This window comes from Oncorhynchus mykiss, chromosome 3 (assembly GCF_013265735.2).
Source record: "Oncorhynchus mykiss isolate Arlee chromosome 3, USDA_OmykA_1.1, whole genome shotgun sequence".
NCBI classification, from domain to species: domain Eukaryota; kingdom Metazoa; phylum Chordata; class Actinopteri; order Salmoniformes; family Salmonidae; genus Oncorhynchus; species Oncorhynchus mykiss.
This window is the reverse complement of record NC_048567.1, coordinates 47909275-47921728: the sequence shown is the minus strand read 5'-3', so window position 1 is coordinate 47921728 and position 12454 is coordinate 47909275. Positions and strand designations below refer to the sequence as shown.

General features: G+C 39.1%; 1 protein-coding gene across 5 annotated transcripts in view; it reads left to right on the top strand.

The window, feature by feature from the left end:
- The first annotated feature begins 3433 nt into the window (after nt 1–3433).
- Nucleotides 3434–12454, top strand: part of LOC110520064 (RNA-binding motif, single-stranded-interacting protein 1) — a 47427-nt gene continuing 38406 nt past the window's right edge. Inside the window, exon 1 of one of the 5 annotated variants that reach the window (XM_021597073.2) lies at nt 3434–3630. In XM_021597073.2, coding sequence (XP_021452748.1) covers nt 3559–3630 — 72 coding nt within the window. In that variant the 5' untranslated portion in view covers nt 3434–3558. Of the gene's footprint in view, nt 3631–10937; nt 11478–12454 lie in introns of those variants that run through there. The other 4 variants (XM_021597069.2, XM_036974339.1, XM_021597070.2 and 1 more) reach the window with 4 other exon arrangements.

Here is a 12454-nt window from a genome sequence, read left to right as displayed (position 1 = left end):
ATTTAATCTATACTACATATAAATCAAATTGTGCAATGTGTAGCATGGCCAATTCTGTTGATGCATGTAATTCCATTATTTTCCTAAACTGAGAAATTATACATTTTGTATTCTAAAATAGTATGATGACATGAGTTTGTGCTAGGAGTAATGTTAAATAATACCACTTTAGACACATGTAAACGTGGCAGTATTCAGCCAATATATGATGATGTTTTCAGTACGAACCATGTCACCAAGATGAGTTCATCATAAGGTGAGGACAACCTGACGGTTGTATGAGACAATCCCTCTGTAGGCTATAACCCCTATGACAACACAGAGCTTTTGTCAACATGGCAGAAAGCCTCAAACTCAACTGGCTCCTGCGACTCAGCACTCATAAAACCAATTAAATAAAAATCTGCTATTTATTTCAATAATTTGAGAACAATTCCAAAACCAATCTTCACAACAAATATATACTGAACAAAAATATAAACGCAACATGCAACAATTTCAAGGATTTTACTGAGTTACAACCAATTCCAATAAATTCATTATGCCATAATCTATTGGCGGGAACTGCAACACGATGTCTTACACGTCAATCCAGAGCATCCCAAACATGCTCAATGGGTGACATGTCTGGTTAGTATGCAGGCCGTGGAAGAACTGGGACAATTCCAACTTCCAGGAATTGTGTATAGATCCTTGCGACATTGGGGCTGTGCAATATAATGCTGAAACATGAGATGATTGCAGCAGATGAATGGCACGACAATAGGCCTCAGGATCTCATCACAGTATCTCTGTGCATTCAAATTGCCATCGATAAAATGCAATTGTGTTCGTTGTCTGTAGCTTATGTTTGCCCATACCATAACTCCACCGCTACAATGGGGTACTCTGTTCCCAATTTTGACATCAGCAAACCGCTCGCCCACACAACGCCATACACGTGGTCTGCAGATGTGAGGCCGCCTGGACATACTGCAAAATTCTCTAAAACAACGTTGGAGGCGGCTTATGGTATTGAATTGAAAGTTAAATTCTCTGCCAAAAGTTCTGGTGGACATTCCTGCATTCAGCATGCAGTTGCACTCTCCCTCATAACTGGAGACATCTGTAGCATTGTGTTGTGTGACAAACTTTCACATTTTAGAGTGGTCTTTTATTGTCCCTAGCACAAAATGCCATTTAATCAGCTTCTTGATATGCCACACTTGTCAGGTGGATGGATTATCTTGGCAAACAAGGGAACATTTCTGGGATCTTAAATTTCAGCTCATGAAACATGGCACCAATACCTTGCATGTTGTGTTTATATTTGTGCTCAGAGTATTATAAAGCGTTTGTACCTTTTAGTCACAATTATTCGGTGTAAAAACATCCAATTATGAAAAAGATTCCCCTTACTCAAATATATTTCTTTGTTGATCCAACAGTAGAGTGATTAAGTTGTTAGTCGGTATCCAGTGTGTGGGAAATAACGTGAGTGGGGTATGGGCTATTTTTGCACCTGTGCACATTTTGCCCTGGCCTCTATAATAGACTATTCAGTTTGATAAATGAGCATGTCATCCATATACATCTGAGTAGCAGGACACATAGACAGCAGATAATAAATCGACAATGAGGGGAGCACCGAGACCACCAGTGACCAGACCCCCCCCCCCCCCCCCCCTGAGCCTTTAAAACGTAACAGGAACAACCAAGTCCATGGTCATGCCCTTACCTATAGCACTCCGGTTAGATGGCAATGGTGAAGGAGAATGAAAATGGATCATTTTGATGTTCAGGAGGACTACTTTGTACTCGACAGAAAAGAGCCATAACCTCTACTGCAATATAGTATGTAGTAGTACTATGCACTGTAGTAGTAGCCTAAACAGTCACTGTTGCAAACCTGTGGAAGGTTAGTTTGGTTCCATGTGTCTCTAGCTTGCTCTAATTACTGCAGGATCAAAGGATAGAAGAAGCTCTTCATCCTCATTAATGGATTCAAACAACATTTGCAACAGACAGCAATATGACCATCCCCAGACATCTTCACACCATCAGCTGGTGGCCTGCGCTTTAATGAAGATGAACATTACTACTCGAATGCGTTTGGATATTTTGGGGAGGAATTTCACGAAAAGCTTGAAACAATCAAGCACCAAAAGGTAAGGGCTTCATATTCCCGAGAAGGAAACCGTGTTCATTTTCATATATTATTTCTCTCCCTTTATATGAACTGTGGTATGAACTGTGGGAAAGCAGACGACATATAATGTTGCCTGTAAGTAACCTCCCTGAGCTTCCTTCGTGAAACCGTGGCTTTGTATCCTAAACTCCGCCCTACAAGAACACAACATAGTTCCTCATTCTGTATTCTCATCCACAGTGCTTCTTGGTCTGTTCTACCTGATAAGAAATGTACAGTGTGGCTATGTGTCCTTACTATTTCAACAATTTGTTGATGACCAAAGCATGCAATAGTTCTTCAGTAGTACTTTCATACTATTACAGTGGGGTGGTAGGGTAGCCTAGTGGTTAGAGTGTTGGACTCCCCGAGCTGACATGGTACAAATCTGACGTTCTGCTCCTGAACAGGCAGTTAACCCACTGTTCCTAGGCCTTCATTGAGAATAAGAATTGGTTCTTAACTGACTTGCCTAGTTAAATAAATAAAAATACTCAGAGAGCAGCCTTGGGGCCATATTGGGTCGACCACTGCATTTCATGTTGTTTCACCTTGTTTCACTGACAAATACTATTTCAACAATTTGTTGATGACAAATGCATGCAATATGATATGCTCCCTTGCATTTGCCATGAATAATGTGTGAAGATATGGTTGTAATTTAAGTCCTTATAAGCTACCCGAGGAGAATCATGGAACTTGTTGACTTGGCACAGTTGGCAGATGTTTGTTGGTATGCAACTGTGGTTTAAGTAAATGTGCATAATGTGATCTTGCATTGTGATCATGTCGGGCTTTGTTTTTTTTTGTTAAGGAAGTTACATTGCCTTGTCTGGATGCCATGAAAGGTATCCTTATATAATGTACCATCACTCCTTGAACCAATATGAGTGTGTCATTACAGTGAAGCACTTATTGATGTCACATGGCAATGTTTGTATTGCTGGTGCAAAGGTGAGAGTGCCTGTCCAGCATTGGAGACTGATGTCTGAAGAGTAGGCCTATGGACTTCCAGAGCATCAGTGACTAAAACGTCCTTAATTGTGTCTTCAAATACAAAATGTATTATCAAAATTAATCAAACTGTTGTCTTGACACTATTCTGAATGAGATTGCATGAATAGCCAACTGGTCAGCATTTGCAGTGACCACTTTGGCTCTAGTCAGAATGTACCCAGAGCAGAGAGAACCCATCACCCGAAGCAAGTCCAACGCCCACGCAGAAACGCAGTTCATTTGCGCAGAGGCTGGTTGATATTCCACTGTTTCGCTGTTTGGTTCCAGGGTGAGGTCTCCCAACAACGAGAGAATTGACTGACAGAAAAACCGAATTGAAGGAAATACTGAAGTAACCTTCAGTTCCGGCGCGACTAGTTCATCTTTCTATATTCATGGGAAAAGTGTGGCAACAACAGATGTACCCCCAGTACTCCTATTACTACCCCCGATACCTGCAAGCGAAGGTACAGTAAAACAGTGCTCTATGTACTTGAAAATGGGCGATTGACTCTACATCGTAAAATGATCAATGCGCGGTTAGATTCGACAGTTGATAAGAACATGTTCTTCATCTGCCTCGGTAGATTATTGTACTCTATTTTGTCTGTCAGATTTCTTGTTCGCTGGGGTTCTGTTTATTAAGTCATTTGAAACGCATAGGCCTATATTTTCAGGAAAATTTGATTTGAGATCACTTTATGACTTAAGCACCCTGGACAGCTGTAGGCAATTTAGTGCATCTCAACACCTGTAAAACTCTTTTGACAGATTTTTCTTTACACTATTGACTTGGATCATTTGGATTTACATTGGAGTGACTGTGGCTCTCCAGGGTTAGCTAATAGAAACGATGCACAATTTTAATAGGATTACTGTTATTCCTAAATCCCTTAAACACTGCCATGTATAATTAAGTGTTAGATAAAGATAGCATCTCCCAACCCAATTTATTTTATTGTGAATTGTTTAGGTCGTTTTTGATATGCTGTTTCGTATTGATGAATGATCATAAGAGCGCAAGTCAGGTTTCATCGAATTCTTTACAGCATCATTAATGAATTATGTGTTGAAAATCAGAGGGCATATGGGGGTCAAATTACAGTCCTCAATTGACCTACAGACATCACCACTGAACATCAAGAGGCTCCTACAGAATACTTTGCCTCACTTAAGCTCCATACATGTTTAATCAGCTTGGCTGCCTATTAAATGACAAGGTCCCAGAGCGGAAGCCCTATAGGCTGCTTAGTATGCAACAGTAAAATGAGGATATGTTTTCAAACAGAGATAGACATCTGAGTGTGTCGATCCAATGAAAAAGACCTTAAACGGGATTTAGGAATTCCATTGTGTTAGCTACACAGCCTATTATAGCTGTGTTATGAATGCATGGGCGATTTATTTTCCATTTTGATATCATTTGAAGAGCTTCCATACAACTAAGTGATACCAGCAAGAGCAGGTTTCTCTTTTATTTGACGATATAATTTGAAGAGAAAGTATTAGCTTATTCGCCAAAGTTACCTGCATTCGTTAGTCATTTAGTCATAAAATGCTGACTTTATAAATGACACGCAACTCCATCTTCCTACTGATGAGCAAAATGCCATGTGTTTTTTTTTATCCTTCAAATCCTACTATTCCATTGGCTGAAGAGTCATTCTTTTGTATTCGATTTAAAAATAGGGTCATTCATGTGATTTCCACATGGAAAGGGATTTGGCCCCTTTCAGTTTGTTTTATGACACACCATATATGTGTGTGGTGGCCTTAGTACAGAAGTGGCTTGTCCACTTCAAACAGGGCCTTGCTCATGGATTTGTGGATAACTGACATGGTGGTTTACATTTCACTGTCCTGCTCTGTCCTGCTGGCCTCTCTGCTTGGATCCAAATGCAATGACCCTGTTATAATCTTATTGAGGGGGCCTGGCATAGATTTCTCGTCTATTTTGGTGTGTATGTGATGTTGGGAGTCTTTAAAGGTTTAGTGATATTGTAGGTTATTTGTTGTGATATTGATTTTGTATAGAAGAGCTGTATCATGTTCAGTCAGCGGCAAAATATTGCATTATTCATGATATGTGCTTTTGTTGTCGTCCATTTGTTGTTACGTTTTGAGATACTCTCACAGGAATCGCATTGACAAAGCACAGAAACTCATAGCGTGTTTTAGCATGTTTTGTCAAGCAACTGGATTTCTGTTTCGGCAGGAGACTAGCTACAGTACTTTGATAGAGTAATTTAAGTGGAGCAGAACAGACTGCTTCTAGTTTCAGAACAAAGTGCTTGGTACAAACTGGTGTCGAATATCTATGTGAGCGATCCAGTATTTCAGGGATCCACTAGACTAGGGGTTCACAGATTTACAATAGTTTGAAGAACAGATGGTCCTTACTGGTGAAGAAGTGTTTACATTGAAGGAAATAAGCTTTTAGAAGCTTAATAATGATTCAAATCCAATTAGATCACTATTTTGTATTCTTGTTTGTTGTCAACACAAGCCTATAATAATCCATTGAAGGTAAGGACATTAACTGCCATCAGACATTACAATGTTAGACTGTGAACAATGGCATTACGCCGAGGCTGAAAAAGCCCTATACAATGTTTACAATAAAGTTTGGAGAGTTGCCTAGCAGCTGAATGTACACAGTTGAACAGCACAATGTTTCTGCTCTTTATGTTGGTGCAGGGCTGAAAGAGCAGCCATTGTGCTCCTATGATTCTCATTCTTGGGGACTTTTGACATGAACAAAATGTGGGTTTACACGGTGCACAATAATATACCCACCCTGCTGTTGAGGCTCTCTCTGCCAAGAGGCTCTTTCATAAAAAATAGAGAAAACATTGAAAAGCCTCATCAGAGTTAGAAAGATGTCAATGGTGACACACGGGCCATCAAGGTAATCATTTCTTATTCATTGCTTCTTGCGTTCAAACAATTGAAATGAGCATGCAATGATATAAAGCAACAGGAGCTGTTATATCAATTGTAATATAGCAGGAATATTTCAATCTATTTATTTATTTATTTTTTCCACTTTGCAAAGTTAATTATTATAGAGGCAGAGTGTAGTCAGGGTTTTAGAATTTGGGATTTTCACTTCTATTCAAGGCCCTTGTCTTTTTTTCATGAGAACATATCTTATTTATGAGAAAAACATAAACATCTTGTATCAGGCTATTGCATTGATAATCAATTTCCCCTTTCTTGAATTATTTATGAAACACCTCACTGGATCTGAGGCGGGGAATAGGAAAGGTAATTGAAAATGGGTGCATTCATGTCAATCATGTATTTATTTTCAAGCAATGTGGATATGAATGATTTTCAAATGAATATTAAAGAATGGAGGTGGGTTATTCAATGTTTCCTATTTGCTTTCACAGCAAAACAATAATAATAATAATAATACAAAATCTAATTTGTTGCCATATAGAGTAGTATGAAATGAAAATATTTGTTTCCTACTTGGGATACGTTGCATGCTCTACATTTAGTCAGTACACAAGATGAAACATTCTCCACATTTTTAGAAGCACTCTTATATGAATGTGGCATCCAGTATGACATAAAAAAAAATGTGAAAAGTTCATTTGCAATGTTCTATTACAACCCCTCTCAACTGACCAACAATAAAGCCAAAGCTCTCTCATTGAGCAATATGCTCTTGACAGCAAAACATCAGTTTTTGATATTCTATCCCTCAGCGCTGGTGCCGTAAGTCAAACTTAGATCACCTGCCACATGATCCCATCCCTGGTGCTGACATCACATGACCAGTGAGTGCTTCAGACAGATGGGCAGTACAGCATGTTTACCCTGTACTTTACTGTCCTGTCCAAGCTACTCTCCGTTTATCATTGCAAAACTGTCTGCAGACTTCTGTCAAAACTAAGGTTGACACACATTTTCAGGATCAGGCATTTGGGAAGTTTTGTTTGTCTAAAGGAAAAGTTTGTAAGACCGTCATTGTCACGAGTGTAGCATCCACTCTACAAGCTTTTCTTGAATTGCCTGTGCAATTTGACACTCCTAATACTTTGCAGAGTCTCCTTTATAACTAATCTAATGTAATTCCTTGATAATGTTTTGTGTGAGATTTTCCTAACTGACTTATCATCGTATTATTGTAAGTTGTGAATTTGGAAGTATGGAAAGACTTTCCATTAATCTACTCCCAATCCTGGATAATGACAACTTTAGGTTGAGCTGTTCTTGCCCCACCACCATGCCACACACGCACACACACACACACACACACACGCACACACGCACACACGCACACACGCACACACGCACACACGCACACACACACACACACACACACACACACACACACACACACACACACACACACACACACTCACACACATCTGTCTTTGTGGCTTACTTGCTTCCACCCTAACGTGCTGGGTGTCGTCGAAAATGATTCTGTTGCTGCCTCAGAGGGGCTTTGTCCCCTGAACTCACCCCTTCCATCCAGGCAGGAAGGTAAATATACAGAGCTGTTTGTAAAGCCTTCCTGGTACTGGTGGGACTCTCTTTCCTCCACTTGAATTTCAGGGTGCTGTGGTATTGCTGGATCTCACTCTGAGCGAGCTAACGGAGAGGAAGGAAATGGATGGGAGATGTCAGCGTTTCAAAGAGGACAAACTGTTGTGTTAAACCGTAAAGCTGCTGTTAGTTTCCAGACAAACTGATTATTATAATTATTATGGGCTGTGAGTGCCTGATTCCTTGAATGATGAAGTCTGAAACCTACCGTTCTCATAAAGGGCTAAAATTGGCATGTATAGTGGCATGGTGTGTATAGTCGTCATCTATTAGGCAAGCTGCTAGATTCTTTGTAAGAGCCCTGATGTCTGTAGGGTTTGGTCTGACATAGAGACAGAATTAAATTGATAATTTGTTAGCTCTGCCGATTCAGCAGAGACTGTATCATGTCAAAACAGCCTCCTTAGGAACTGATTTGTGGCCGTGGGAAATTGGATATCACTGCAGGCCTTTCCGTGACTGTAGGTTCACACATAGGTGAGATATTTGTCATACGTCATGTATAACAGCAATTCTCAAGCACTAGAAGTGTTGCTTTAAGTCTGTAGAGGACCACATCTTTAGTTTTATTTCACATACACTACAGTTCAAAAGTTTGGGGTCACTTAGAAATATTCTTGTTTTTGAAAGAAAAGCACATTTTTGGTCCATTAAAATAACATCAAATTGATCAGAAATACAGTGTAGACATTGTTAATGTTGTAAATGACTATTGTAGCTGGAAATTGATATTTAATGGAATATCTACATAGGCGTACAGAGGCCCATTATCAACAACCATCACTCCTGTGTTCCAATGGCACATTGTGTTAGCTAATCCAAGTTGATCGTTGTAAGGCAGAGTTGCAAAGAAAAAGCCATATCTCAGACTGGCCAACAAAAAAAGAACAGATTAAGATCGGCAAAAGACCACAGACACTGGACAGAGGAACTCTGCCTACAAGGCCAGCATCCCGGAGTCACCTCTTCACTGTTGACGTTGAGACTGGTGTTTTGTGGGTACTATTTAATGAAGCTGAGGACTTGTAATGCGTCTGTTTCTCAAACTAGACAATCCAATGTACTTGTCCGCTTGCTCAGTTGTGCACCGGGGCCTCCCACTCCTCTTTCTATTCTGGTTAAAGCCAGTTTGCTCTGTTCTGTGAAGGGAGTAGTACACAGCGTTGTACCAGATCTTCAGTTTCTTGGAAATTTCTCGCATGGAATAGCCTTAATTTCTCAGAACAAGAATAGACTGACGAGTTTCAGAAGAAAGGTCTTTGTTTCTGGCCATTTTGAGCCTGTAATCGAACCCAAAAATGCTGATGCTCCAGATACTCAACTAGTCTAAAGAAGGCCAGTTTTATTGCTTCTTTAATCAGAACAACAGTTTTCAGCTGTGCTAACATAATTTCAAAAGGGTTTTCTAATGATCAATTAGCCTTTTAAAATGATCAACTTGGATTTGCTAACACAATGTGCCATTGGAACACAGGAGTGATGGTTGCTGATAATGGGTCTCTGAACGCCTATGTCGATATTCCTTTAGAAATCAGCCGTTACAATAGTCATTTACAACATTAACAATGTCTACACTGTATTTCTGATCAATTTCATGTTATTTTAATGGACAACAAAAATGCTTTTCTTTCAAAGACAAAGACATTTCTAAGTGACCCCAAACCTTTGAACGGTAGTGTACGTAAAATGTATGCACGAATGACTGAAATGTTTTGGATAAAAATATCTGCTAAATGAAATATATTATTAGATTACATTATTGACAGCATCAATTCCTATAGAAAAGAATGAATGAAGCTTCAGGTCAATAAATGCATTCACAAGAAAGAACAATTACAGTTGGCTATGTGTTTTATGTAAGAACTTTAAGGCAATAGACATATGTACCTTTGACTCCTATATAAAAGGGATAGTTGCACTGTCTGTCGCTCTCCCCACCCTTGTCCCCATTTCTCAGTGACCTCCATGGAGTGCTAATCCAGGTCTCTCTTTTCCCTTTAAGGGTGACATATATTGACACCTCGTGGTGGCCCAAAGGACCTCCCTACATACTCTATCTCTATGACTCTGCAGTGTCTTTTAGGAAACCGTATGTTAAAACGTCTGTGTGTTTCAAAATGAACATAATGTATCACTTCAACAACCTCTCAAAAAAAATCACCAAGGAAAAAAAGAGGAAGGAAAGATTCAAATTGGAGTTTTTGGTAGATCGTTGTTTAAACTGAGCACCTGCTGAAACCAAAAGGAAACGTTTTATTGTGATTGGGTTTTTGTTTTTTGGGCTGATTTGGTTTTAGACCAATGTTGACATTGCTCTGTTTGCAGTGGTCAAAAGACCAGATGTTGCATAATCTCATTAGCGGTTGGTTCAAAGCCCCTGACACAAAAGGGCGAACAAAACTAATAGACTTAGTAAAAGACAGGAAATGCAGTTGGGGAAAGGATGTAAAGGATGACAACAAGCCAGGTGAAAGAGACAGCCTGGTAGAACAAGAAAGAGGTCAGAAAGATGACCACAAAGGTAACGACTACCTTAAGGTCAGCATGCAGTCACATTCACGACGACATCACCACAGTTGGTTTTCCAATCAGAGACTGAGAATGGCAGGTGAATTGGTTTTGATTTATAGCCTAGCGCAGCCTCTAAGTGTATGTTTTGCTATAATAAAAAAGCTGGGTCACCCTATCACTCACAATTGGGATCTCTGCGGAAGAGTGGCTTGAATCCTTACTGTTACATGCTGTGTCTTTTGCACAGTCACTTCTCATCGATAGCGTCCACAGACTTTGTAACTATTACTGGATTAGAACAGTTAGACATTTTTAATTGGTTGTATATCTTTTCAATTACATTTTTCCATGTGTATTTTCATCTCACTGTTTGCTCTTTTTTGTCTGCTTTCATCAGTCTGATTAACACTTATTTCAACGAGTATCCTATGGCCACAACCCTCAATGTACTTTTTTCTTTCAGTGTTGATTATCTTCATAACAATTCAATCATTTGTGTTTAATGGACTAAGTTGTGGCCTGCGTTCATTCAATTTCTTAAATATTCTTCAAATTGTAATAATTTACGAGTCTTGGATCGATCAAAAATATCGTACTGCTCCTTTAACTATCTGATGGCCGCACTATGGAATGTATGGTATGCATTTCAGACTAGACGAAGAGTAGCAAAACAGGGAAACATTGTTTGTAACAATCTATCGTTTATAGACCTATTATTTTATCATACCAGCTATTAACCAGCATGGCCTCTACATCTTATATAGGCTGTTTTGTTGTAGATTATCTCCTTGGAATTTGCAGAAAAAGTTCTTATTTAGTGTTGTTTTCATGTTATCCAGTGAAGTCATAATCCCTATACCGGATAGAGTAATGGTTTTTCCCACCGTAGCAGAGTCGGTTCTGCGGAAGATTCAATGCAAATCAATGAACTCAGTCAAAAGATCGGGGTTGGGCAAACGAAGTTCAGACTGATTCGCGGATACATTGCCATCGCTGTATAGTACAGTAGTATATGTCAAATACAGTATACTATTTAGGCCTACAGTAGCCTATAGTCTACGCTTTAGTGTAGCAAAGATACGATTTGTTTAAAAAAAAACATCTCTGGTTAAATGTACAACTTCTCCTAAACAGCCATTGGATACAAATAGTTCGAAATAAATCTGTTTTGGGATTTTGGAAACCGACGATGATTTTTGCGAATTCTGCGAACCCATTGAGGACTCCGTATCGTAAGCAGGTAAATAGCCTATTTGATTATACAAGAGGTATGCAATAGTAATCCTCCTCACCACCAAGCGGACTTTATCCACATCGCCAAACAGGAATGTTTTGTTGATCAGCATATGTTGACGAATAGCTTAATCGCAGAGAGAGAAAGTTTCGTTTTCATTTGTTAACAGACTTTTTGCTGGGCATTTAAAAACGTACTTCTACTCATATAGTATTAGTGGGTTACTCTGAAACTCTGCTCTATTCTCGTTGTATTATTTCAGTAAACTGGTAGGCTATTGCTACTGTAGTTTGTTGGTCCTTATGTCAGTGTATTTAGACCTTTAAAAGTGAACCTAGCCACTCATCAACCTTTTCTGTGACCTGGATTTTAACCAACAATTAATTTCGTTTATGGTTTCTATTATATAGTTTGTTATCAAATGCAATTCATTTGATATGTCGTGGTAGAGAAGTGAAGGCATCCTCAAGAGAGGCTCTCTGAAATTCCACTTTACCTTTACACTTTGGAGATTCAGGAGCTTGTCCTGGCTACTGTAATGAGAAATTCCATGATAACAGAGTGTTAATGAGACTCAGATTTGTTTTGACATTGTGTGCCAAACAAAAACTAATGATTGCAAAGTTAAACAAAGCATACACCTCTATTTACAATGACTATTTTTTTAACAATTTCCACTGAATATTTTACAAAAACACACAGAATGACGGTTTGTGCTGTTTGTGCCGTCATTCTGTTACCAAACTTTGCATCTGCACTGTTCTTCAACTAAGTATGTTTTTGTAAAATGTTCAGTGGAAATTGTTAAAAGTAGTCCTTGTAAATAGAGTTATTTTGTTTGTTTAACTTTGCAATCAATGAAAATCGGAGTCTCATCGCCGCTCTGTTACTGTGGAATTGCCCTCGTGTTCCAATGTAGAACTGGTTCAGTAGCAGTGCCTAGACAATGTTGATATTTGACCTATTTATATGAGTGGAAGGAT